This window comes from Protopterus annectens, chromosome 5.part0 (assembly GCF_019279795.1).
Source record: "Protopterus annectens isolate FY-2018-M chromosome 5.part0, PAN1.0, whole genome shotgun sequence".
Taxonomy (NCBI): Eukaryota; Metazoa; Chordata; order Ceratodontiformes; family Protopteridae; genus Protopterus; species Protopterus annectens.
The window spans coordinates 36,374,763-36,400,586 of NC_056735.1; the positions used below are offsets into that span (position 1 = coordinate 36,374,763).

General features: G+C 40.8%; 1 protein-coding gene across 2 annotated transcripts in view; it reads right to left on the minus strand.

Annotated features, from left to right (window-relative positions):
- CHD1L (chromodomain helicase DNA binding protein 1 like) overlaps positions 1-25,824 on the minus strand; it is a 1,563,352-nt gene that overhangs the window by 1,158,580 nt on the left and 378,948 nt on the right. For both annotated transcript variants that reach the window (XM_044072085.1, XM_044072086.1), the window contains exon 8: positions 21,611-21,766. In XM_044072085.1, coding sequence (XP_043928020.1) covers positions 21,611-21,766 — 156 coding nt within the window. The remainder of the gene's footprint in view (positions 1-21,610; positions 21,767-25,824) is intronic.

Consider the following 25,824-nt stretch of genomic DNA (forward strand, 5'->3'; position numbering starts at 1 on the left):
TCAGCTGCCTGTCAGGTGCCAGGATCCACCACATAACGCATGCACTCAAGTCACTCCACAAGAAGTACAAATACGACTCTGTCATTGTCCATGTTGGAATGAATGATTTGAGATGTACCTCCCTGGACTACATGAAAAGAGACATGGAAGAGCTCTCAGATCATGTGGCCCATGCAGGTATGACCCTAGCCATGAGTAGCATCCTGCCTTCACCCTGAATTATACCACAGTATAAGGACAATATGATTGACTTCAACAATTGGCTAAGCTTCTGGTGTCATTCAAAGGGGATCCAGTATCTGTCTGCCTGGGAAGACATGATCGACAAACCACGATGCTTTCCCAGAGATGGTCTGCATCTGTCACCCCTGGGATTCAGGTTACTGGCTAAAGCTCTTGCCAGCCTTATAGTGCCTTTTTTAGGCAAGGTTCAAAGGACAAAACCACCACCGTAACAGATACAAGCATGCAAAATATGAAGGTAATGCTACTCAATGCTAGAAGTCTAAACCTCAAAATGCACTCTCTCGAGGCACTCCTAAAATGGAGAACATCGATATCTGTGCAGTAACTGAGATTTTACTCAAGGCTCCAGAAAGCATCCCTGCAATACCAGGCTATAACTCTTACCACACTTTTCGGCCACCAAACCAAGACCGAAACACTAAAGGTGAAGGAGTGTCCATATTCACCAAGGATATTCACATCTCCCGGCTAGTTGCCCAACACAATGCATTTGAAATTCTTCAGGTGCAACTTACACTAGGTAAGACTGCAATCCAAATTGTAGATTGCTACAGATCCCCCACCATGCCCCAAGATTCTCACTACACCCTTCTAAACATACTGGAAAATACTAAGATACAATCTAACACCCTAATACTGGGTAATTTCAACTACCCTGCCATTAACTGGGAAAACTACTTGGGTACCAACACCTTTTCCCAACAGTTCTTGGAATTCATAAATTCCAACGCCTTGAATCAACTAATCCATTATCTCACCAGGGGATCCAATATCCTAGACCTGGTCATTACCAACATGGGAGATAGATGCTCCACACCAGTGGTCACCCCCTCACTGGTCAGGTCTGACCATAAGAAAATCACCCTTGATATCCACATCCCACCCCCACCCCCCAGTAAGGAAACATCCATAAAAAACTTCTCCAAAGCCAACTTCATGATACTCAAGTCAGACGTGACAAACTTCATGACACCAATGCAGACGGGATCTGAAAGTTTGACTGCTGAATCCTACACTAAAGCACTGTACGAGCACATCCACTTGTGCATGAATCGTGGCATCCCAAATAGAACCAAGATGCTCTCCTCCAGAAAAGGAAGCCAATCTGGTGGTCCCCTTCCATAAACAAACTATACAACAGAAGAAAGAAACTGTTGCAGAAAAGAGGAAAATCCCACGATGCAAAAAACTCCCTTACCAGCCTCAGTAAGAAGCTGAGATCTCTCATAAAAACCTCCAAAGCCAGTTAGGAAAATAAAATTGCCAAAGATTCTAAAGACAACCACAAGGCATTCTATAATTATGTCAAAAATCTAAATGGCAATGCTCAGATCTGCTCTGAGCTACAACAGAATGGCATTAAATATACTGATCCCAAGGATACTGCCAATATTCCTGGCAGATCGATTTAGTGCCAACTTCACCACCTAAACGGCCCATCCCAATAACAAAAGATTGCCAAATTCCGGTAATCATGGCCACACAGGTAGAAACCGCACTCTCCAAAGCTAAGAATACAGCATCCATGAGACCGGATGACATCCCGGGCTGTGTACTACAGGAACTACAAAACTAATTGGCACCTCACCTAAGTGGCAAGTTTAATCATAGCCTCACCTCAGGCTCCGTGCCCACCGAGTGGCACACAGCTACAGTAATCTCACTCCACAAGGGGGGATCCACCTTGGATCCTGGGAACTACCTTCTCATCAGTCTGACGAGCCTGATCTGCAAGGGCATGGGATGCATTATCATGGAACTTATAAACAAAGACATTGGCAACCTTCAAACACTGGACTCCACCCAGTTTGGGTTCGTGAAGGGCCGATCTTGTCTCCTGAACCTGACTGACTTCTTTGAATCAGTCTCCAGAGCTGTAGACGAGGGTAAGGCAGTCCAGACAGCCTATCTGGACCTCACCAAGGCTTTCAACACCATCCCCCACTCTGGAATCATAGATAAACTTACTATGCTGGGCACAAATCCCTATGTCACTCGATGGGTTGCTTACTGAGAAAACCCAGACTGTAAAAGTAGCCCACTCCAAATCTAGCTCCAGACAAGTGGAGTACCTCAGGGTTCAGTCCTAGGACCACTCTTGTTTGGCATCTACTTCTCTGAAGTACAGGCCAACACTAAGGGACTTTGGCTAACAAAGTTCGCAGATGACTGCAAACTGGGAATCCCCAAATAATGTGGATATTCTACAAAAGGGCCTTACAGAAACAGATGCTTGGTGCCAGAGCCATGGACCCAAGCTTAATGCCAAGAAATGTATAGTTATCCCCTTTGGGAAAAAAACATGTACCCATGAATTACCACATAGGTGGCAGTACATTAAACACTGAAAGTGTGATGAGAGCCTTAGGGACACAGGTGGACAGTGGTCTCACCTTCAATAACCACATTGCCACAACAGTCAGGAAATCCTTCTATGTGGCACACCTCATCACTAAGGGCTTTTCATCCAGAAAAAAGGAGGTCATTGTCCCACTGTACTCATTCCTCATTAGACCCATTATAGAGTACAATGCCCCATTTGGTATGTACCTCACAAGAAATCTGCAACAGCTGGAAAGGCTACAGAAATACCTCACTGAAAGAATCACAGGCCTAAAGCAGATGTCCTTTGCTGACCATCTTAAAAAACTCCAGCTAAACTCTGTGGCACATCGTCTACTCAGAGGCGATCTCTGCTTAACATACAAGGCCATGTCAAACCCTGAGCTGTTGGACATGCTCCACTTAAAGAAATCCCAATCCCTCAGAGCCACATGCTCCAGGGATCTAAACCTTGTCATCACAATGAACAAAACATGCTGGAGGGATAGGTTCCTTACCCAGAGACTCCCCATACTCTGGAATAGACTGCCCATACATGTCAAGCAGAGCACCTCCTTGGCACTCTTCAAAAGGAACCTTAACGATTGGATGGGAGATAGGAAATTCACCCTGGGAATCATGTCAGTTGCCCTGCTAGACAGGGGTTCAGGGAAGTAAATAATGTGGAAGAAATATCCAGGGGAATTGTTATGGCTAGTCTTGTATAGGCCCTAGGGCTGATAGCCTAGTACCAACCTATACATATACATATATATATATATATATATATATATATATATATATATATATATATATACATATATACATATATATATATCTATATATACACACACACACACACACACACACACATATATACACACACACATACATACACACACACATATATACACACATATACACACACACATACATACATATACACACACACACATACATACATATATATAAAGAACACATACATGTACACATATGCATTTTTACATATAAATAAAAAAAAAAAAAGAGAGAGACAACTTTCACTGGATTACAGAAAGACAACAAGTGAGGTGATTAAGGAAAAAGAAAAAGGACAGCAAACAGTTGGGCACTGTCAACTCAACTGCACCAGAGGCCCCTTAAACGTTCATGTATTTACACTTTAAAGGGTTGCAGTAAAATCATATCTTTGATATACGCTGAAAGAGTTTTCCAAATTGCTGGCATAAAGTTTTAAAAGATTTTTGCAATGGTTTAGTGTATGCAGAGTGTTCTCCTTAAAATCTTATGTTAGCAGAATGGATGGTGTTTTTTTTTTTTAATGTCAGTTTTTGTTCAATGTATGTAGGGGAGATGCATTACGCAATAGCTTAAACGTGACTCTGGCTAGAGGTAAGGCTGCCCTGTCTGTTACCAATAAATATCCACAAACAAGCACACTGACAACACCTGAAAAATGAACATCTAGACGGCCACAACCGTCTATGTAATGTAAAATAATGCAGCAGGTAAACAGAACTTGAACCAGTGATCCACGTATTTAATAAAATAACAAAAGTGCTATGGCATACAAACAAGCTGTAACATAGATTTTAAAAATAAATTCTGGTTAAGCACTTTCATCTGTTCATACAGACTTCTTCAGAACAATTCATACATGAAACGGACAAATTTTTAAAAACTTTTTGGCGCCAAAGCTGCCATCGACAATTTAAAGTGCTAGTGTACAAAAATATATATCATTACCTGAAAGACACTTAAAATGTACCCTAAACCATTATATTCTAAACACTCTAATACAAATGTAGAACATAAAAAATTGATTGATTTTATATATAAGAACTGAACTTCATGACAATAAAAGCATTCAAAAAAAATAGTAAATCACACCAACTCTTGTAAAACTTTAGCGCTTTCGTCTTATTTATTATCAAGACTTCTTCAGAAAGACATGTTTCATAAGTATGAGCAACCATTTTCACTTCCTTTATATACATTGGTTCCTGTGGATGTCTACCCAGGTCTCAACGAGACACTGAACATTAAATGTGCACTTAAATGGTATAGAGATTGAAATATGATAGGGTTTGAAGAATTGTGCAAGTAGATTTAACGTGTTTATGGATTTACAACTGTGCAAGTGAATATAATGTGTTTCCTCTCTCTCTCTGACTTTTGACTCCCCCATACCCCCTATACACATGCTCCCAATCACCAGGCTAGCCCCCACTGACCGCACCAACTATACCCCCCGGTCTCACTATTTCACGCACCCATTCAAGGGGTGATACCATCCAAACCATACCATCTGCACTGACAGTCTTCTGGGACACTCGACACTCTGTCATCCATATGCTCCTTGTCATGGGCGGCTCCCTACCAGCCCTCCCTCAAGTCCACACCGCATTCCTCCCACTCCCCCATCAGGTGGCATACCCACACATTACTCTACACACACACCGATACCAAAGCATATTAGGACTCTCTACCTGACTCCTCAATCTTCCTCCGTTCCCTTCTTTACTTACCTTTGGAGGCAAAGACTCATAAGTAATGTGTTTATATTAGAATCATCACAGCATGACTGTCATCCTTCCCGGTTCCCCCCAAAAAAAAAAAAAAAAATGTTTTTTTGCACACAGTCCCTTTTTGCACACAATCCCCTTTTTTGCACACGATCCCTTTTTGCACACAATCCCTTTTAGTATGCACACGGCACCACAAGGCTATTACTGTCTGACTAATTTACTTTATGTAACTGTGATTGTAATGTTAATGAAAATGCACACAGCACCCTGCTTGTTCACACTTTACTATTGGAAAGGAACTGTTGTTAATTTAAATGGCCTGCTAGAACTAATGTGTATAAAGGAAGTGAAAATGGTTGCTCATACTTATGAAACATGTCTTTCTGAAGAAGTCTTGATAATAAATAAGACGAAAGCGCTAAAGTTCTACAAGAGTTGGTGTGATTTACTATTTTTTTTTAATGCTTTTATTGTCACGAAGTTCAGTTCTTAGTTAAAATTTCTTCTCTTCGTTCAATTTTTTTGAGTGTGGTTAATTTTATATATATATATATATATATATATATATATATATATATATATATATATATATATACACACACACACACACACACACACACACACACATATACACACTCTAATTCTAAAACTAACAAAACTATTGTGAACTGTTAAAAATACTGTAAGGTGATGAATTTAATATAATATACATATATTTATCATATGAATGGTGTATATCTATACCTGTAGCAAAAAAGGTTTAATAGTAATAAAATCATTAATTCCAGGCTCTCTAATAGCATCAGTCAGTATTTTGTATTTGCCATACACTCTCTCTTCTCCCCAAGAGTGCTTTATAATTCCCCCCATGGGGTGATATATTAATTTTATCAATTATGGCAAATTTGAATAGATGCTTATCTCCACATGTATCAATATGTCGATACAATGCATTATTCACATCTTTAAACCTAATTTTATATAAATGATCATATATATATATATATATATATATATATATATAAATAATTGATCATATATAAGCTTCCTAAATTGCCTTTCGTTCTTTCCTATATAAAATGCTGTGCATAACATGCACTTTGCCACATATATGATATTCTTACTATTACAATTTCCTGCTATAATTAACATATGTCTTACTGACATCATTCAACTTACATCCTTCTATTTCATATATAGCATAACTGCTTGCAAAACCCACATTTTTTAGTACTATAAATTTATAAAGCACTCTTAGGGAGAAGAGAGAGTGTATGGCAAATACTGACTGACGCTACTGCAGAGCCTGGAATTAATGATTTTATTACTATTAAACCTTTTTTGCAAAAGGTATAGCTATAACCCATTCATATGATAAATATATGTATTTATTAATATATTATAATATTTAATTATATTATTATATTAAATTCATCACCTTACAATATTTTTAACAGTTCACAATAGTTTTACATGTTTTGTTAGTTTTAGAATTATTGTGTGTGTGTGTGTGTGTGTGTGTGTGTGTGTGTGTGTGTGTGTGTGTGTGTGTACATATATATATATATTCACACACACATATATATATATATATATATATATATATATATATATATATATTCACACACATATATATATATATATATATATATATATATATATATATAAAATCAATTTTTTTATGTTATACATTTGTATTGGATGAATATATTGTGACCGAGTGTTTAAAATATAATGGTTTAGGGTACATTTTAAGAGTCTTTCAGGTAATGATATATATTTTTGTACACTAGCACTTTAAATTGTTGATGGCAGCTTTGGCGCCAAAACGTTTTTAAAAATATGTCAGTTTTATGCATGAATTGTTCTGAAGAAGTCTGTATGAACAGATGAAAGCGCTTAACCAGAAGTTATTTTTAAAATCTATGTTACAGCTTTTTTGTATGCCATAGCACTTTTGTTATTTTATTAGATACGTGGATCACTGGTTCGAGTTCTGTTTACCTGCTGCATTATTTTACATTACGTAGATGATTGTGGCCGTCTAGTTGTTCGTGTTAGCAATAAATAGCTAATTGGCATTTTTGATGATAAATTCTGATGGGAGTGCTAGGCTTGTCTACTACACCAATAAATCCTCAAAATGTTTAGTGTCTGTGGAGGAGGTTGTAGTCCTTAGCTAAGGAAAAGTACAGTTTTGTACCTACCATAAATGTAGATGTTCGAGTGTTAATACAGCTGCAGTAATCACAGATGGGTTCTCTGCCGTCAGGCGGTCCCTCGGTCGGCCGAATTCCAAAGTCTTGGTCTGGTGTCGGTTGTCGTCGCTTACTCTTCTGACGTCAGTGAGGCCAGAGTATATAAGACACAGCCGACGCCATGTTCTTCAGTCTTTCTTGCCCCAGATGTCAGGTGCCCCCAGAAGGAAGGCAATACATAAATAATGCTTATATACATATATCTAAGCAATGCAATATAATCCAAAATCAGTGGATGCAAGCAAATAAAACATAGCAGGATAACCCAGTCAGGTAGTATGAAGAGGTTGTTAGGCCCCATGCCTTTACCAAGTGGGGAAGGAGGGAGGGAAACCTGTACTGCAGCTGTATTAGCACTCGAACATCTACATTTATGGTAGGTACAAAACTGTACTATGTTCATCGTGCATACAGCTGCAGTAATCACAGATGGGTAGAATCCCAAAGCTATGCATAGGGTGGTAGGTACTAGGAGGAACTGGGTGAGCCAGAATGCCCTGCAAAATAGCAGTGGCAAAGCCTGCTCTTGTTCTGGAATATAAAGGTAGGTGGTAGTGTTTTGTGAAGGTATGTACAGAACTCCAAGTGGCTGCCTCCAAAATATCTTTGGTAGGAACTCCTCTGAGGAAGGCTGTAGAGGTAGCTGTAGCCCTGGTGGAGTGTGATCTGATACCTGTAGGAACAGATTTCCCATGATGGGAATAACAAAACCGTATGCAGTGGCCAATCCACTTGGAAATAGTCTGTTTTGTAACTGGTTTCCCTTGTGCCCCTACAGCATAGGACACAAAAAGTTGTTCTGATTTCCTGAAGGACTTTGTTCTGTCCAAGTAATAACGAAGCTGCCTATGGATGTCTAAAGAGTGTAGCAGCCTTTCCCCTTTGTTTTGAGGATTGGGATAAAAGGTAGGCAGGTGTATGGCTTGATTTAAGGCTACCCTGGATACCACTTTTGGCATAAATGATGGGTTGGTACGAAGGGAAACCCTATCCTGATGGAAAATGAGGAAGGGCTGCACTGCCATGAGGGCCTGTAGTTCAGAAACCCTACGAGCTGAAGTGATGGCCAGAAGGAAGGCTGTTTTCCAGGACAAATATTGCAAATCTGTTGAGGCAGCTGGTTCAGAAGGAGGCAATGTTAATTTTTCTAGTATGTAATTAAGATCCCATGCTGGTATTGGTTGCTTCCTTGGAGGTCTTATATTCTTAGCCCCTCTGAGGAACTGTCGTAAGAGTGGGTGAGAAAATAAAGGAGGATCTGTGTTGAATTCTGCAGAAATGGCTGAGGCATGGATTTTTATGGAGGAAAATGAAAGTCCACTGTTCAGCAGTTCAGCTAGATACTGTAATACCTGAGGCAAGTTCAGTTTTCTAGGGTCCTGGCCTCTTTTCTCATTCCAAGAGCAAAACCGCTTCCATTTTGCGGAGTAAGCTTTTCTAGTAGATGGCCTTCTGGCCTCCAAAATGACATCCTGCACCTCCTTGGAGAGTAGGGTCTGTTGTGGTGTTAAGGAATTTTCCATGCAGCAAGATTGAGTGTTTTCAGCTGACTGTGAAGAGTTTTGTAGCTGTGCTGAGTCAGCAGAAGAGGCATTAGAGGCAGGGACCAGGGAGGAGTTAGGCTCCTCAGGAGTGGATACCAGTGTTGCCTTGGCCAATCTGGAGCAATCAGTATCATCCTCGGTTTGTCTGTTCTTGCTTTCAAAAGCACCTTGGGCAGAAGAGGCAGAGGTGGGAATGCGTAAACTGTCCATGCTGTCCAACTGAATGAAAGGGCGTCCACTCTCCAGGCCTTTGGATGAAAGGTCCTTGAACAAAACTTTTCCAATTGATGATTCCTGTGGGAGGCAAAAAGATCTATGTCTGGCCTCCCCCACGCTTGGGTTATTTCTGTAAACACCTGAGGATGTAACTTCCATTTGTGTGGATCTGTCATATTTCTGCTTAGATTGTCTTCCAGTGTGTTTTCCAATCCTGGCAAGTACTGTGCTTGAAGTTCGATTTGTCTTTCCAGAGCCAGGTTCCAAAGAGTCATGGCTAGTCTGCACAAGGGGTAGGAATGTGTTCCTCCTTGTTTGTTTATGTACCACATTACTGTGGTGTTGTCTGTTTTTATCAGTAATTGTCCTGGATGCAGGAAGTCCTTGAAAGCTGTAATTGCATTTATTACTGCCAGCATTTCTTTTTGATTGATGTGAAGGTGCTTTTCCTTTTCGGACCATCTGCCCTGAATGCACCTGTCCTTCATGTGCGCCCCCAGGCGTAATCTGAGGCGTCTGTGGTTATGACTTGTTTTGCTTGAGGCTTGCAGAATGGAGGGCCTGTGTTTACTTGGCATGCTTGGGCCCACCATAGAAATTCCTTTTGCAAACATGGAATTATTGGTATAATTGTTTCCAAACTGTGACTGTGTTGAGACCACAGATTTTTTAGGTACCACTGAAGTTTCCTCATATGCAGCTTTGCACATGGGATTAGAAGGATGCAAGATGCCATGAATCCCAGCGCCTGCAGGATTTTCCTTGCAGTAAGCCTGGTACTTTTTGCTAGTATTTTGAAGTACTGAGATAGTTGCCCCTGTTTTTCTGGCGTAAGATATGCCAGTTGGGTGTTTGTGTCCAAGTTGGCACCCAGGAAGGTTATTTTCTGCGATGGTGTTAGCCTTGATTTCTCTTTGTTGATTGTATATCCCAGAGAAAACAGTAACCGTGTCACATATGCCAGATGTTCCAGAAGTATGCGTTTGCTGTCCGCTTGGGTCAGGCAGTCGTCCAGATAAGGGTAAATTTGTATCCCTTGACGTCTGCAGTAGGCAATCACTGATGCCAGGCACTTTGTGAATACTCTGGGTGCAGTAGATAAGCCAAAGGGCAATGCAGAGAATTGATAGTGGATTGAACCTGCAAGAAATCTGAAGTATCTTCTGCAGCTTTGTCTGATTGGGACATGCAGGTATGCCTCCTTGAGGTCCAGTGTTACCAGCCAAAACTCCTTGCCCAGCATGGGAAGAAGTTGCTGTAATGTGAGCATCTTGAATTTTGGTACGAGTAGAAATGTGTTTAGGATGGATAAGTCCAAAATGGGTCTCCAGTCGGTTCCTTTCCTTGGTACCAGAAAAAGTCTTGAATAAAAACCTTGACCTTGTTGGTGCGTAGGTACCTTTTGAATAGCTCTCATGTTTATGAGCTTTAAAATTTGCAGTTGTGCCTCTGCCCTTTGATTTTGTGGCAGGTTTGGCATGCCTCTCATTTTTGGAAGAGTGTGAAATTGAAATTTGTAGCCTCTGTTTATAATGTCCAGTATCCATTTGTCTGTTGTGACAATATGCCAATTGCTTGCAAATAATGCTAGTTTCCTCCCAAAGGTGCTGCCAGCTGAGACCTGCTTGGCATGGAAATGAGGGAGTCATTGGGTTTGCTTCCTGTATTGTTGTGCACTGTCTTCACCACCTCTTGGTGCTGGAGTTTGCCATTGTCTTCCTCTATATGATCCTTGTGATTGCCCTCTGCCCCTTGTGCCCTGTATCTACCTCTTTGGGGCTTGTCAGTGGCTGGAAAGGACCAGTTTTTGAAGGCCAATTTCTGCTAAAACGTGGTGGTTGGACCTGTAAGAAAGCTTTGACAGTTTGCATAGATTTGGCTTTTTCTTCCATTTTCCGTAGTATCTCCTCAGCATTAGTACCAAATAGTACATCCTTTTGTAAGGGAGCATCTAGAAGTTTGGCTTTCACATGATCAGGCAAATTTTGTTCCCTAAGCCAGGCATGTCTGCGAATGACTGATCCTGTAGCAGCCGCTCTACTGGAGGCCTCTAGGGCATCATAACCACATTGTAAGGTGTGTTTACCCACTTGCTCTGCACTATGCATCATATCCTGTAACTCTTTTAAATCTGGTTGTTCAGGTTGAGACATTTTGTTCCTTAATTGTGATAACAGGAACTGTTGATATTTAATCATATGAAACTGACAGTTTAAGGCCCTCATGGCTAGGGTGGCTGCGGTATATACCTTTTTACCCCACCTTTCTAGAGATCTGGATTCCCTTTCTGCAGGAAGTGGATTCTTGGCAGTGGAGGCCTTCAATCCATTGGGGCCTTGTGAAATGGTTTCAGGGTCAGCATTATGGCTTTTGAAGAGAAATTGGTGACAGCTGGGTACTCTGTAATACCTATCAGGCTTGACTGGTGCAGGAGGCAGAGAATCAGGGTTAAGACAAGCCTCCGAATAGACATCATCCAGTATGTCCAAAACGGGGGAATAGCCAGAGGTCTGTGTTGAGGTAACCAAAGAAATTCCCTAAGTCTTTTCTTGGAATCTGAAAAGTCTTGGCCTTCCCAATGGAAGTGTTCCCTCAAGGTGTGCAAGGTTTCCCCAAAGGAAAAATCCTCAGGAGGGGATACCGAAGGAATGGACTGTTCCGCATCCGAATCCTCAAAAGGAGAATAAGAGTGTTCCTCTGCATCAGAATGTTCTGATAAAATGGATCCCTGATCAGAAGAGGGAGAATCTTCCTCCACTCTGGGTCTCTTGTCAGGAGGGGGATGAGAACCTCTGATAAGTGTAATTAAATCCTCAGTCATTTTTAGCATCTGTTTTTTAGGCATGGGTCCTGACGATGGGCCCTGTGCAACAGGCCTCGTGGGATGCCTGGTTGCTTTGGATTTAGTAAAGGCCTTAATTGAAAAAGAAGATGAGGGCCTAAATACACCATGGGTGGAGGTGGACCTGTCCACATTAGTTGCCTCTACATTAGCAGGGGCTTCGGTAGTAGTCTGGGAAAGGGCCGAGGACCCAGCGGTCTCGGGTACAGAGGATACCGCCAAAGTAGTGTCGTCGGTAGTCAGGGACTGCAAAGGCGTCTCGCTGAGAACCGGACCACATGTAGCCTGTTTTGGCGTGGTGTCGGCGGGGACTGCGGGCCTCGCGTGTCGGTCCTTTTCCTTGCGTTTTTTTGACAAAACGGTAGTCGGAGTGTCCGACGACATTTTATAATAAAAAGCTTTACCAAAGTAGTGTTGGGCAAACTCCGCCCGTCGCTTAATAGTGCGTTTATTGAAGGTAGCGCAAAAGCGACAGCCCGAGACGTCGTGGTCTGGGCCCAAACAAGGTATGCAGGGGGAATGGAATTCCTTATGCGGTATTTGCTTCCCACAAGAAATACAATTATTAACTTTTTCTGACATCGGTCTGAGGCAAGAAAGGTTTCCCCAACGGGGTACTTAGCTTTAATGAAGACTTCGATTTCCAATTTTTTCGTAATTCAGGAGCTGGCCGACCGGCACTTGCGAACTGCTTCTGCTTCGGGCACCGCGCGGCAAAAAAGACTGAAGAACATGGCGTCGGCTGTGTCTTATATACTCTGGCCTCACTGACGTCAGAAGAGTAAGCGACGACAACCGACGCCGGACCAAGACTTTGGAATTCGGCCGACCGAGGGACCGCCTGACGGCAGAGAACCCATCTGTGATTACTGCAGCTGTATGCACGATGAACATCAGTAATCAGGAGCAGAAGCCCGCACTTTATTTTAGGCATGACATGTTCTGTAGTTAGACAGTGGAAATCTCGGTTACTAGATTTGAAATATTACAGCACATTTACTTACAGAGCATTTCAGACAATTTTCTCTGCAAGATGAGCAAAACTAAGACATTGGACTAGCAGTGTGCCAAGGCATATTTCTCAACTGTCCAGAACTTTGCAGAATGTCCAGATTTTTTTATCATATTTTCTGCCTGTTCCTCATAAAACTTGTGATTTTCTGGCAAATCATTAAGGAATAAAGTCACTAAATAATTACATATGTTTGGATTTCAGACTTCATATTGTTCAGACAATGAAAGCTAATTCAAACCATGTTATTCCAGCAGCTTTCTAAGTTTAAAATATTTAAAAAATGTCCCTGATGGGCCTTTTTCCCCCCTGTCCCCATTTCTGGCTTTGTCCAGATTTCTTCCACTAAGAGGTTGAGATATATGTGCTAAGGTACTTAAAAGAGGACATTGGGGAAATTTAATTGCCAAAATTAATTTAAGAAGTGCAGATTCAGCTAATGTTGCTCAGTTAGAAAAATTAAAGTTCTAGCTTTGTCTAAGTTTACTGAAAGGGGGTTGGGGTTATCCACTGAAAGTTAATGTGAAGGCCTTTTTTTTTCCTGAAGTACTGTTTGCGTGTTCAACATCTTTCCTCTGCTTACTAATAGTAAATCATCTACACAGAGAGATTATTCAGATTTAGGGACAAGAGGCAAGAGTCAGAGATCCTTTCTACTCATGCTAAATGCCTAAAGCAGGTTGATAAATTAGCATGATGGAGAGAATCTTAGATTTAGAGACATGGTAAAGCTGCACAGAGAAGTACCTCATTACCATGTTTCTGAATCAGACAGTGCAATATCAGACATAACTTGATTAGTTTTCCCTAGCATCGTATTAGCAAAGCTCTCCCACAAACATACACACACACACACTCAAAAACACATATCCACTAATTTACAAACAAGTCACACATTCTCCCAGTCATGGAAACTCACCCATACAGCTGTTTGCAAGCTCCAACATGCACAGAAAGATGCACAAAAGTCCCCCCACATTGTCCCATTCAAAGGAATAGTCACCCATACACCTTTTTGCTAGCTCCATCACACACCCAACCACCACTACAGTTCTGGTGAACTTACTTGCACTGCCTGTACTTCCATAGGAGTGACTGGATGAATGCAGTCTTTTGCCAATATTCACCATTTCCTCCTGCAGTGAGATTGTACCTGGGCAAGTAATTGCCTGACTCACAAAGCTGAGTAAATCAGGAGCCTCCCTCATTCTTGGGGAAGAGTACATGTCTAATTAGTGTTATCCAGTCTTGTGGAATGCCGAATTGCCATGCAGCTTTGCCTGTGAGACTACTCTCTGTGGCGCAGTCCCTACAGTGAAAACCATAATGGTATAGTGGGTTTAAAAATCAGAAAGGCTTGCCATAATGTAGAAACTGTCCGAGAAAAGGCTTCTGAATTGGGATAAGCCTTTCTGAATCCCCCAAAGACTCTATATGCAGCAAAAGAAAACAGGACCAAATACAGAGTTGTGTGAAACACCAGAGGATGTGGTGCCAGTTTATGACAGGTTCTGATTTAATCTTACCATCTCATATTGACACAGTGTTCAAATCTTATCGGAGGACCCTATCTGGATTTCAAACATCGTGTGCTTCACTGTACTAAGTGTTTAAGATTTAGGAAAGTGCCACCTCTAACAAGAACAACATCCACATTACTGAATACAAACTTTTACTGTGTAAAAAACTGTCAATGTACTGTACTGCTTTCGAAAACCTCTGCGATACACTGATGTGATCATAAGTATTAATTTATCCAAAGATATGCCTGTTTGTTTCTTTCTTTCGGCTTTTCCCAGTTAGGGGTCGCCACAGCGGAACTCCCGTCTGCTAATGAATGGCAGTAGATTTTTTACATACTGGCTTGCCGGGCCTAACGCACAACCTTCAGTGAAGGAACGCCCATTCACGCATGTTGCCACATAGAAGATGCTCTGAGAATCGAACGGGCAACGTCTAACTGTGAGGCGACAACGCTACTGCAGCACCACCACCGCAGTTTACATCCAAAGATATGCCTGTAAATGATTCAAATATTTTTGCAAGGTGGTAAAGTTTAGAAATACATCAGAAATTGGTCAGATGAAGGTTTACTTTGAGGAAGGGTGAACTAAGCTAAGTATGTGGCAGACAGAGTAAACTGCCATCTTCTGCAACAACTGCCATCTTCTGCAACTAATGAAGCAACATACTTGAAAGAAACACTACTTCATGTGGCTGTTCTAAAATTAGAAAATATTGAAGTACATAACAGAGATTCATTTTCAGCATGACAAACTTGGGTTGGTTAGAAAGACTGCTTATTATGTATAAAAGACTTGGCTTCAGTAAAAGTATTTCTAGTAAGACTCTTAGACCAAGAAAATTGTCATGTTAGGGCAAAAGTCTAGACTGTTTCCAGCTAATGTCAGACACTGTCCCTGTTATATGGCAGTGCTTTCATGAATTACACAAGCCAGAGGATCCTGAGAAGAATTAAAATTTCTACTGTAATGGTCGCAGGTGGACTTTTGTGGTCAGTAATGGTGCTTGGAAGTACACTGCATTTTATGCAGCACAGTAATATGCTAGTGAGAGCGTGTTTAAAATAGGCTCCTGTTCAGGTCATCTGTGTAGCCTAATGAGATCATCGTCCCAATTAGTAAAGTCATAGCCTGAAATAAATCGAATAAACCTATTCTGGAGTATGCTGTGTCAGTTTATGCTACAACTAGTATGAATTTGGTTTGTGGAGATCCCAGCCAGTGAAGCTAAAAAAATATCCAACAAAGCTAGACTAGAGGGAGGAAAGATATAAACAGTGCAAGAGTTCAGTAGCATTAGTCAGTTGTACTTGGCAAAGTAGACAATTTCAAGTATTCGTGTCCACTGAAGAACAGAAGATTATGCATAGCTGTAAATTTCCTTATCAGACGTTGCTAATTCAACTATTTTGGATGCAGTCTATCACTACAGAGGTTTTGACCAGAGAATGCCAGGAGACATCAGGAAGGGAATCACGGTATGGTTACTTTTCAGCAGTGTCTTACTCACTGTGAGTGATTAAATGAAAATTCTTGTAAAAAAGCCAAGTTTCACAGTTAAGCTGAGCAATTAAAGTTTTGATGCTAATGGCAAATACAAATATGCTGCTGGCATTATCTAGAGTAGCTACTACAGGCTAAAGACATAGGATGAAAGTGACAAGGCACAAAGGGAATGGATGTAATGTGCTATGAAAAAGAAGGAAATGATGGAGGCTGTAAAATGGCTTACTGTAAGTTATGGAGGGAGGCAAAGACTGTGGGAACAATGGCTTAAAAATACTGGAGAAACGAGACAGGATGAGACTACAGAATTTTGGAAAGTGTATGTGGTACTACAAAACAAGTTGCAAAACACGACAGGGAAAGGTTATGAGCACCCAATCAGATCTGGAATGTCCAATTGTGAAAGCACTGACATTCTGAAAAAAGAAGTGCAAATAAAATTGAAAAATAATAGCAAATTTTGAAAGTCACACCTTTAACATAATCTTTGTAGGGGGACTTAATTTCATGCACACAGGTTCATAGGCAAGTACTAGGCTAACGGACCTGGAGCCATTGCAAGCCTAGCCCAATAGTGTTTCCAGTTATCTGGCTTACCAGATGTTAGTTTCCTGTGAACCTATCTATCAGTGCGACTGAAGTGATCCCCGGGCTGTATTTCCTCTTTCTCATCCACATATCAAGATTTCTCTTGAAGAGGGCCAGTAAGGTGCTCTGCTTGACGTGAATAACTGGGAGTCTCTGGGTTAGAAATCTGTCCCAACAGCAGGTTCTGTTTAATGTGGTGATTAGGTTGAGGTCTTTGGAGCGAGTAGCAAGGAGGGATTGGGATTTTTTTCAGATGAAGCATGTCAAGCAAGACTGGGTCAGACATGGCTCTGTATGTCAAGCAGAGATCGCCTCTAAGTAGGTGATATGAGACGGAGTATAGTTTAAGTTTTTTAAGCCTACCTGCATAAGGCACATGTTTGAGCCCCAAGATCTTCTTGGTGAGGAATTTCTGTGGCCTCTCCAGCTGTTGGAGGTGTCTAGTGAGGTACATGCCAAATGGGGTATTGTACTCTATAATGGGTCTGATAAGGGACGAGTAGAGAGAGAGATACAACTTCTTTTTTCCTGGATGAGAAACCTTTTGTGATGAGATGCGACACGCAGAAGGATTTCCGAACCACAGTGTCAACGTGGTTGTCGGAGACGTTGCTCTCTACCTGTGTACCTAGATCCCTTATAAATCCTTCAGAGTTAAGTGGGTTCCCTTCGATATGGTAGTTCGTGGGCACCATGTTTTTCCCGAAGGGAATGACTATGCATTTTTTGCTGTTTAGCCTAAGGCCATGGTTTTGGCACCAGTCGTTGGTCTCCATAAGGCCTTTTTGTAGGATGTCCACATCAGCTTGAGAATCAGTAATAGCTCCCAGTTTGCAGTCATCCGTGAATCTGGTTAACCAGAGTCCCTTGGTGTTGGCTTGAACTTTAGAGAAGTAGATACCAAACAGGAGAGGCCCCAGAACCGATCCGTTTGTAACTGCCCGTTTGTCAGATTTGGAGTCAGTTACTTTCACCGTGTGGGTTCTGTCAGTGAGCCAGTTTGCAATCCATCTAGTGACGTAAGGGTTAAAGCCCAGATTAGTGAGCCTATCAATGATTTCAGAGTGTTCGGATGATATCAAAGGCTTTGGCTAGATCGAGGTAGGCTGTGTGGACAGCCTTACCTTCATCCACTGCTCTGGTGATGGCTTCGAAGAAGTCTATCAGATTTAGCAGACACAATCTGCCTTTCACAAACCCAAACTGTGTGGGGTCCAGGGTTTGAAGGTTCCCTATATTCTTATTTATAAGATCCGTAATAATAAGTTCCATAGCCTTGCAGATCAGGCTCGCCAAGCTGATAGGGCAGTAGTTCCCAAGGTATGTAGCCGCACCCCCTTTGTGAAGTGGGATGACAGTAGCAATGCACCATTCAGTGGGAACAAAGCCTGAACTGAGGCTGTAGTTGAACAGAGCACTCAGGTGTGGTGCCAGTTCATTTTGTAGTTTGTGCAGGACACAAACCGGTATATTATCTGGTCCCATGGAAGCTGTGTTCTTAGCTTTGGTCAGTGAGTTTTTACTTGTGCAGTTGTGATAATACGGATTGTTATTCCTCAGGAATGTGGGTGGGCCCTTTAGGGGGTGAGGGCGGATTAAAATTTGCACTGAATCTGTCTGCCAAGATTTTGGCAATGTCAGCTGGTTCAGTATAAGTGGTGCCATTGTGTTGTAGCTCTGAGCAAATCTGCATATTATTATGCAGATTCTTGACATAGCTAAAGAAAGCCTTGTGGTTGTCCTTAGTATGTGTAGCAATTTTGTTTTCATAACTAGCTTTGGTAGTTTGATGAGGGATCTCAGTTTTTTTACTGAGATTTCTGAGGGAATTTTTCCAGTCTTTAGACTATCTTTCTCTGCAATACTCTTTTCCTTCTGTTGTAGAGTTTGTTAATGGCAGGGGTCCACTAAATTGGCTCCTTTTTTTTTTCCAAGAGGACAGCACTTTGGTTCTGTTTGGTATGGCCCTATCTACACAGTTGTGTAGGTGCTCATATAGTGCTTTGGTGTAAGATTCAGCATCCATACTTCTATTCTCCACTTCTATGGATGACGTGAAGCTTGCCACTTCTCCAGGGGTAACTTTGAGCTTCTAAGGACAGAAGTTTTTCACTGTGGTTTCTTTTTTCAGGTTGGGGGCGGGATTTGGATATCAATGGTGATTAACTTGTGGTCGGATCAAACCAGGGAGGGGTTTATCATAGGAGTAGAGCAGCGGTCCCCCATGTTTGTAATGACTAGGTCAAGAATGTTTTTACCCCTAGTGGGGGTGAGGATGAGTTGGTCTAAGGCATTGGAGTTGATGAATTCTACAAAGCATTGGGCAAAACAGTTGGAGCAGGAGTAGCTGTTACAACTAAAGGTGGGGTAGTTAAAGTCTCCCAGTATAAGGTATTAGGCTAGACTTTGATGTTTTCCAGTGTGTCCAGGAATGCAGAGTGGCAGTCCTGGGACATTGTGGGGGATCTGTAGCAGGCCATGACATGGACTGCAGTTATTTCCAGTGTTAACTGCACTTGAAGTATTTCTGATGTGTTATGTAGGGCAACAAGTCTGGAGATGTATGTATCTTTTATAAAGATGGATACACCTCTGCCTTTGGGGGTTCAGTCATCACATCCCTTAGGGCTTTGGTTCGGATTAGGGGGCCGAAAGGTGTGATATGCATTGTAACCTAGTAGTGCAGGGGTGCTCTCAGGACCCTTAAACCAGGTCTCTGTTACTGCACAGATGTCGATGTTTTCCAGTTTGAGGAGTGACTTGAGTGTGTGCATTTTGAGGTTTAGGCTTCTAGCGTTGAGTAGCATAACCCTTAGGATGTGTTTGCTAGGAGATGTTATGGTGGTAAATTTATCTTCAGGGTATTGCCTAAAAAAGGTACTATGGGGTGGCAAGGGCCTTGGCCAATATCTGGAATCCCAGGGCTGACACATGCAGGTCATCTCTGGCAAAGCATTGAGGTCTGTCTATCATGTCATCCCAAGGTGACAGATACTGGATCTCCTTATAATGACATCACAAACATAGCCAACTGTTGAAGTCAATCATTTTTCTGCTTGCACTGTGGTGTCATTCTTGGTGACGGCAGGATGCTGCTCAAGGCTAGCGTCATACCTGCCTGGGCTACAAGATCAGAGAGCTCCTCCATGTCTCTTCATGTAGTCCAGGGAGGTACATCTTAAATCATTCACACCAACATGTACAATGATGAATTGTCATATTTGTCCTTGTTGTGAAGAGACTGAAGTGCATGCATTATGTGGCGAATCCTGGCACCCGAAAGGCAGCTGACCGTGACTTTCTCCTTATTTAGCCTAGTGAGTGGGACGTCAGTGTGCCTTACAATTGAATCATCTATGACTAATGTGTTTGGTACATTGTTCTGCCTTAGGGGGTTAGCTTGAGTGGCACAGTTTGTGTGGGCTGTGTCTTCTGGGTTGTGCTTGGATGAAACGGTTGCTTGCATTTGTGCCTCAGAGGTCTCAGTTGTTTAGGAAGATTTTTTTAAGAGACCCTCCATGAAAGTGGTTGTGTGTGTCATGTTATGTGACAGTGGTGGCATGCGAACAGGGAAGCTATGTGCTCTCCGTGAAGTGATGCGTGTGTTAACCTTCTCCTCCTGACTGGCTGACCCAGACTTGGATTGAGCGAGCATGTGCTCTCCGTGAAGTGATGCGTGTGTTAACCTTCTCCTCCTGACTGGCTGACCCAGACTTGGATTGAGAGAGCGAAGCCTCAAGTTTGGTTTTGTACTTGCATCTCTCACAAGTGGATGTGTTTGGAGGTAGGAGGAGAGGGTTGTCTGTGTACGAAGCAATTGCTACATTGCCTCAGGATGCCCAGGTTCACCAGGTTAGTGGGAGAAAGCATCGGAAACTGACTTTTGGACATGCTTGGAAAAGTGATCAGCTCTTTAAGTACTGAGTTATTTATGCTTAAATTAAGTACTGAAGCTTTTGGTTTCCTTTATGGAAAGTTCCCTTATGGAAGTGTATTGCTGGTAGCTGTGGGTGAGCTTGCAATAAATGCTACAAGATGTTCTGAGCAAGTGCTAGATTTAAAGGTCTAATTGAGTGATCCCATACCCTAACTACATATTCTAATTCTGAGATTAGTGTGACTTAAAGTAGGAAGGACAACTTTGAAATACTGCACGCTCAGACTTGGTATACATTACCCCACATCTGTGCTTTCAGTTATGCTATCCCACGCATTGCAGTTATGGATCCTGGAATATCAATAGGCACTTAGGTTACAAGGGGAATCAATGGATGGCTAAAGGAATGGATAGAGGATTAACAAAACATTTTCTTAAATTAAGAGAAAAAAAATCTGAAGTCAATATGAGGCATATTTGGAACAGTGATTCAGCTGCAAAATCTCTGCCTCATAGCTCCGAGGTTTAGTTCTGGCCTTTGATCAATGCCTGCCTGGACTGGGCACATTCTTTCCATATTTGAATGGGTTTTCTCGGAGTATTTAGATTAGATTTATTACCACTTCCCTAAAACAAGTGGGTTGACTGGCTATGGTCATCTCTCTGTATATGTCTCTTCTGTTTTGCTCTCTCTACATACAGTCTGTATCCTTTCTCTTGTGGCTCAGGTCATGAGACCATAGACCAGCCCACTTTTCAAGTTAGCACATGACAGGTAAGTGAAGATATTTTTATTTACTATTTTTATTTATGTTTGACTGGGCCAGGAGCCAGTTTTCAGTGGAGTACCGGGGAGAAAATCTCCAAAACAGTAATAATACATATAAATGCAAACAATAATAATATACAAAACAAAATATAAATTCAAATAACAGTGTGCACAATTGTAAAGTCATTGAAAAATGTATTTTAAAAATTTGTATATAAAAAATCTAAGTACGTGGACAAAATAGACATATGCAGCAATCATTTTCAATGTTTTCATGTAAAAGGATAAAGCAGAACATGATGGATGTTTCTGCTCCATACACAATGACTTAAGTAAAATGAAAATATAAAAATACATTTCAGCATCATATTCAACTTACTTGGATCTTTCATCAAAATAGCCTTGTAGTAGTGTTTCTGCAGAGCCGACATCCCATGGTACAAAACCACTTCCACCTTCTTAGGTAACTCGGAAGCCACATCTGCCTTCACACGTCTCAGCAGGAAGGGCTGCAGCAAGTTGTGCAGCTCAGAAACTAAATGTGGGAAAGCAAGTATAAGGATTAGGTAAATCTCCGCTTGGCTGGTTACACACAGGAAACTGCACGTGAAACAACGAGAAGCCTGAGAAAAGAACAATACTTGTAAAAAAAGCATGAAACAGTTCAAACATGAGGCTCAGCAGTAATAACCTACAAATCAAATCAGTAATCATAACATTAACTGGCTAAAGCTAAAACACCTTTTAACATTTAACCAGTTAAAAACCACACAGAAATGTCTATATGAACCTAGAAAATGCCCACCTGTCTCTAAATTACTCCCAAAATATATCAACTTTAGTCCTCCTTATACTTCAAAGAAACCTAAGATCTCAGACCTAAAAACTCGTAGAAGATGTCAAATTAAACAACTGCTTTGCTGACTCTCTGCACTCTGTTCATGTGTCCAAGCTGTGGAATTTCATTCCCACAGACTTCTGGCATGAAAGTAAACTTTAAAACATTTCTGTACAATCTAAAAACCTAAGTAACTTCCACTTGGACCTGTTCTTGTATCGGAATTTCTTCTGCATCCTTCCCATGTCAACCTGCTCCCTTTCTTCCTCTACCTTCTTTAACTACTACATTATCTAAATTATTAATCTTCTAACTGCACATGCCAGAACAAAGGCCATGTCATCTAACGCTCATGCTTGCACAATTACAGTCACCCCAAATCCTTGGCTGCTTACTCGCCTCTAGTCTCCAACATATAAACTTGTACTCACTTCCTGCCCACCTATCCTGTCCCTCTGTCTGTCCAACATTCATTGCCCCTGCTGTAGCGCAGAGTTGTAGAACTTCTACTCTCTTCACTACCTAAATTCCTGGCCACATTTGCATACTCAAAGTAGGCACCACATCTATCTCACTTATAACACCTCTATTATGCATAGTAAATGCCTAATCTTACTTCTCTGTAAATCTCCTTGTAAATATGCATGCATGTTTGTTATACAACTATAACATATAATTTAGTTATAGCTTTAATGCTACATAGTAACAGCAGTGAAGTATGTAACCCAAGCTGAGCCTGCAAATGGTCAGATTTCATCAATGTTCTACCCTGGTAACCAAAACTAAATAAAACTGTTGCCATATACTGTTGATATGCTTATTTTTAACCTTTATTTATATACATCTTATCATTTATCTAGCTACATATGTATTTCATAATTTTATATATCCATTCATAAATGTCTACGTACAGTTCATTTTTCTTACCACTGTTGTATAACTAGGGAGCTTTTCTCCTTGTTCCGTCACTGAAAACCGGCTTTTGCTCAATTGGATTAATCCTACTCAGCAAATTTAAATAAATAGATACATACAAAACAGATAGTCGGACTTTTTCACTTCAGATGTATATGTTCTTGACAGGTGATGCAATGTTCTGTTATTTCTTTTCACTTATGTACCAAATGTTCCAATACCTCACTTTACTGTAGTACTTAAACAACTATACCTACTTCTAATTAGCACAACCAAACTACCATTCCATCACTACTTCTCTATTAACACTTAAACTTGCTTATCCCCTCTAATATCTCACTTGTTGTGTCTTTCGGCTTTTCCCAGTTAGGGGTAGCCACAGCGGAACTCCGGTCCGCTAATGATTGGCAGTAGATTTTTACGTGCCGAGTTGCCGGCTCTGATGCACAACCTTCAACGAAGGTACGCCCATTCACGCATGTCTCCACACAGAAGACGCTCTAGCTTAGAATCGAACAGGACAACGTCTTACAGTGAGGCAACAACGTTACCTCTCACTAATTTCTTAAATTACTCCTACCTATCTTATATACTATCCTTACATCTGTAAATTCTCAATGCAATCCTTGTATATTAATATTTGTGAATATCAATACAAATTGTACTATACTATTATGCTATGTATACACTGTAACTGCATTATAAATACTGCCTGTATTAAATTTGTTACCTTGGAGCTTATCTCCCTGGGCCTCCACTGAAAAAGGGTACCTGTGCCATTAGACTTTCCTAGTAGACAAATGTCAAATCAATCAATCAAAATCCTCCCTTTTCATCACAGTAAAATTAACATAAAGTTAAGAATTTAGAAAGTAGACAGACATGCAGTTATCAGCACTGCTTTCTAAAATGAAAGAGATCAGGAGTTCAGAGATACAAAGTCAAACTCTAAAGCTATAGCCCTTCATTTTTACCAGCTATCACCAAGAGCTAATTATTCATCAGGGCTCGAACCTGGTCTACTGTAATCACTATCCATCTCTTTTCTGACTTTCAAATATCACACTAACACTAAGAGAAACAAGAAAAGAGTGCAGCAGTAGTGATGCAGCTGAAAGACTGAGCCAAGCTGGTATTTATTTTACTTAATGACCGATTAAGTAACCGGCACAAAGTAGAGTCTTCCAACCACAGCCCGTGAGGGTACAAAAAGTAAAAAAGCTTACAAAAACATAATATATATATATAAAAGGAAACAAAAAACTAACACAAAGTATACAATAAAAAGGTCATAGCTTGATTCAATGCACAAAGCATCAATAACAGCAAGAGAGACACCCAGATATAGAGGATTATAATCGGGTCGCCGATGCTAACCTGCTTATTATGTGTTCCAGACATGAATGCCAAGAAATTCACATCGACATCCATTATGAGAATACATAATTAAAGTTTATGATCAGAGACCTGATCATAATTCTTTGCAGTGCATGGAACTTTATCTGCTCCATTTACTAACAGTTACAGTAAAAAAAGAAAAAAAAAACTAAGTGTTCTTGCCAGCTTTCAAAGCCATAAAGCACTTGGAGAGCATTGTCAGAAAAGCAGTATAACTCAGTCCCTTATGTTTACACTCATCTTGCCATGCCTCTCAAATGTCCAAATTTTCACAAAATGTCCAGATTTTTCCCTCATGTGTTTGGTCTGTTCCTCATAAAATATTTGTTTTTTGAATAAACTACTGAGAACTGAAGTCACTAAATAATGACATATATTTGAGTTTCGGACTTCGTATCCTTCAGAAAAAGTAGGTGAACACATATCCTGCTATTCTCTCTACTTTCTAAGTTCATAACAGGAAGTCAGGGCACATTACGGGTATGGGCACAGGTAAAAAAAATCTGTTTTTTATTCTGTTGCTGTCTTATCTGGCCAATATTGGCAGATCTGACTACCTAGCATAAAACCCAACTTTAACAAGTTAAGCAGGAGGTGCTTAACATTTGTTAAGATGAAGTCATCAGCTATAGTGGCGCTTAACTGATTTTTTTCTGAATAACAAAAGGTAAAAAACACGCTTCATGCACTACATAAAAATCAGATTTACTTTGGATACAATACAATCAAGATATACAAAAATAAAAAGAGCATAACAGCCACAATGCATTAAAAATAGTACAGAAATGTCATAAGAATTCATTTTAAGAGGAAGGGCAGAGCTGTGTACCACATTAAGCAGGGATGCTAACAACTGTAACTAGTACACCATACTGACACACCTACCCCTACCCTGGCTAAATTCACTATTTTTTTGGGAGAGGGAATGTGCTAATGGCTGGATTTACAAACAAAATAGAATACAGAGGGCTGCACTTGAACTCTGTGGGCTCAATAGTACAGTCACTGAATGGGATGTGGACTCAATGAAATATGAGTGATGCTCACGTCAACATGAGAATGCAGAGATTCACTGAGTATGTAGGACAGTGTATATATTGCTTGACTATGTATGTGTTCATAAATATAAGGATGGCAGCTAAGCAGCACATGTAAAGTGGCATTTACAGGACTGAGGTTTAACGCAAACTTCACATATTAGCTTAGAATGGCTAATGATAGGTTGCATACAATGGATACTGCTGCCAAGAAAGTGTTATCACTTTTCAAATGTGATCAAGTCAAGAATACTCTCTCTATTCAGTGCTTTTCATATCTACAGACCATCTATGAGTCAATTTCAGACAAGTAGATCTGGAACTTCACAACCCTTCTCATTCAACAGTAAAAGGATTTACTGAACTGGAAACAGACCCAGACTTAAAACCTCAGTATTATTATAC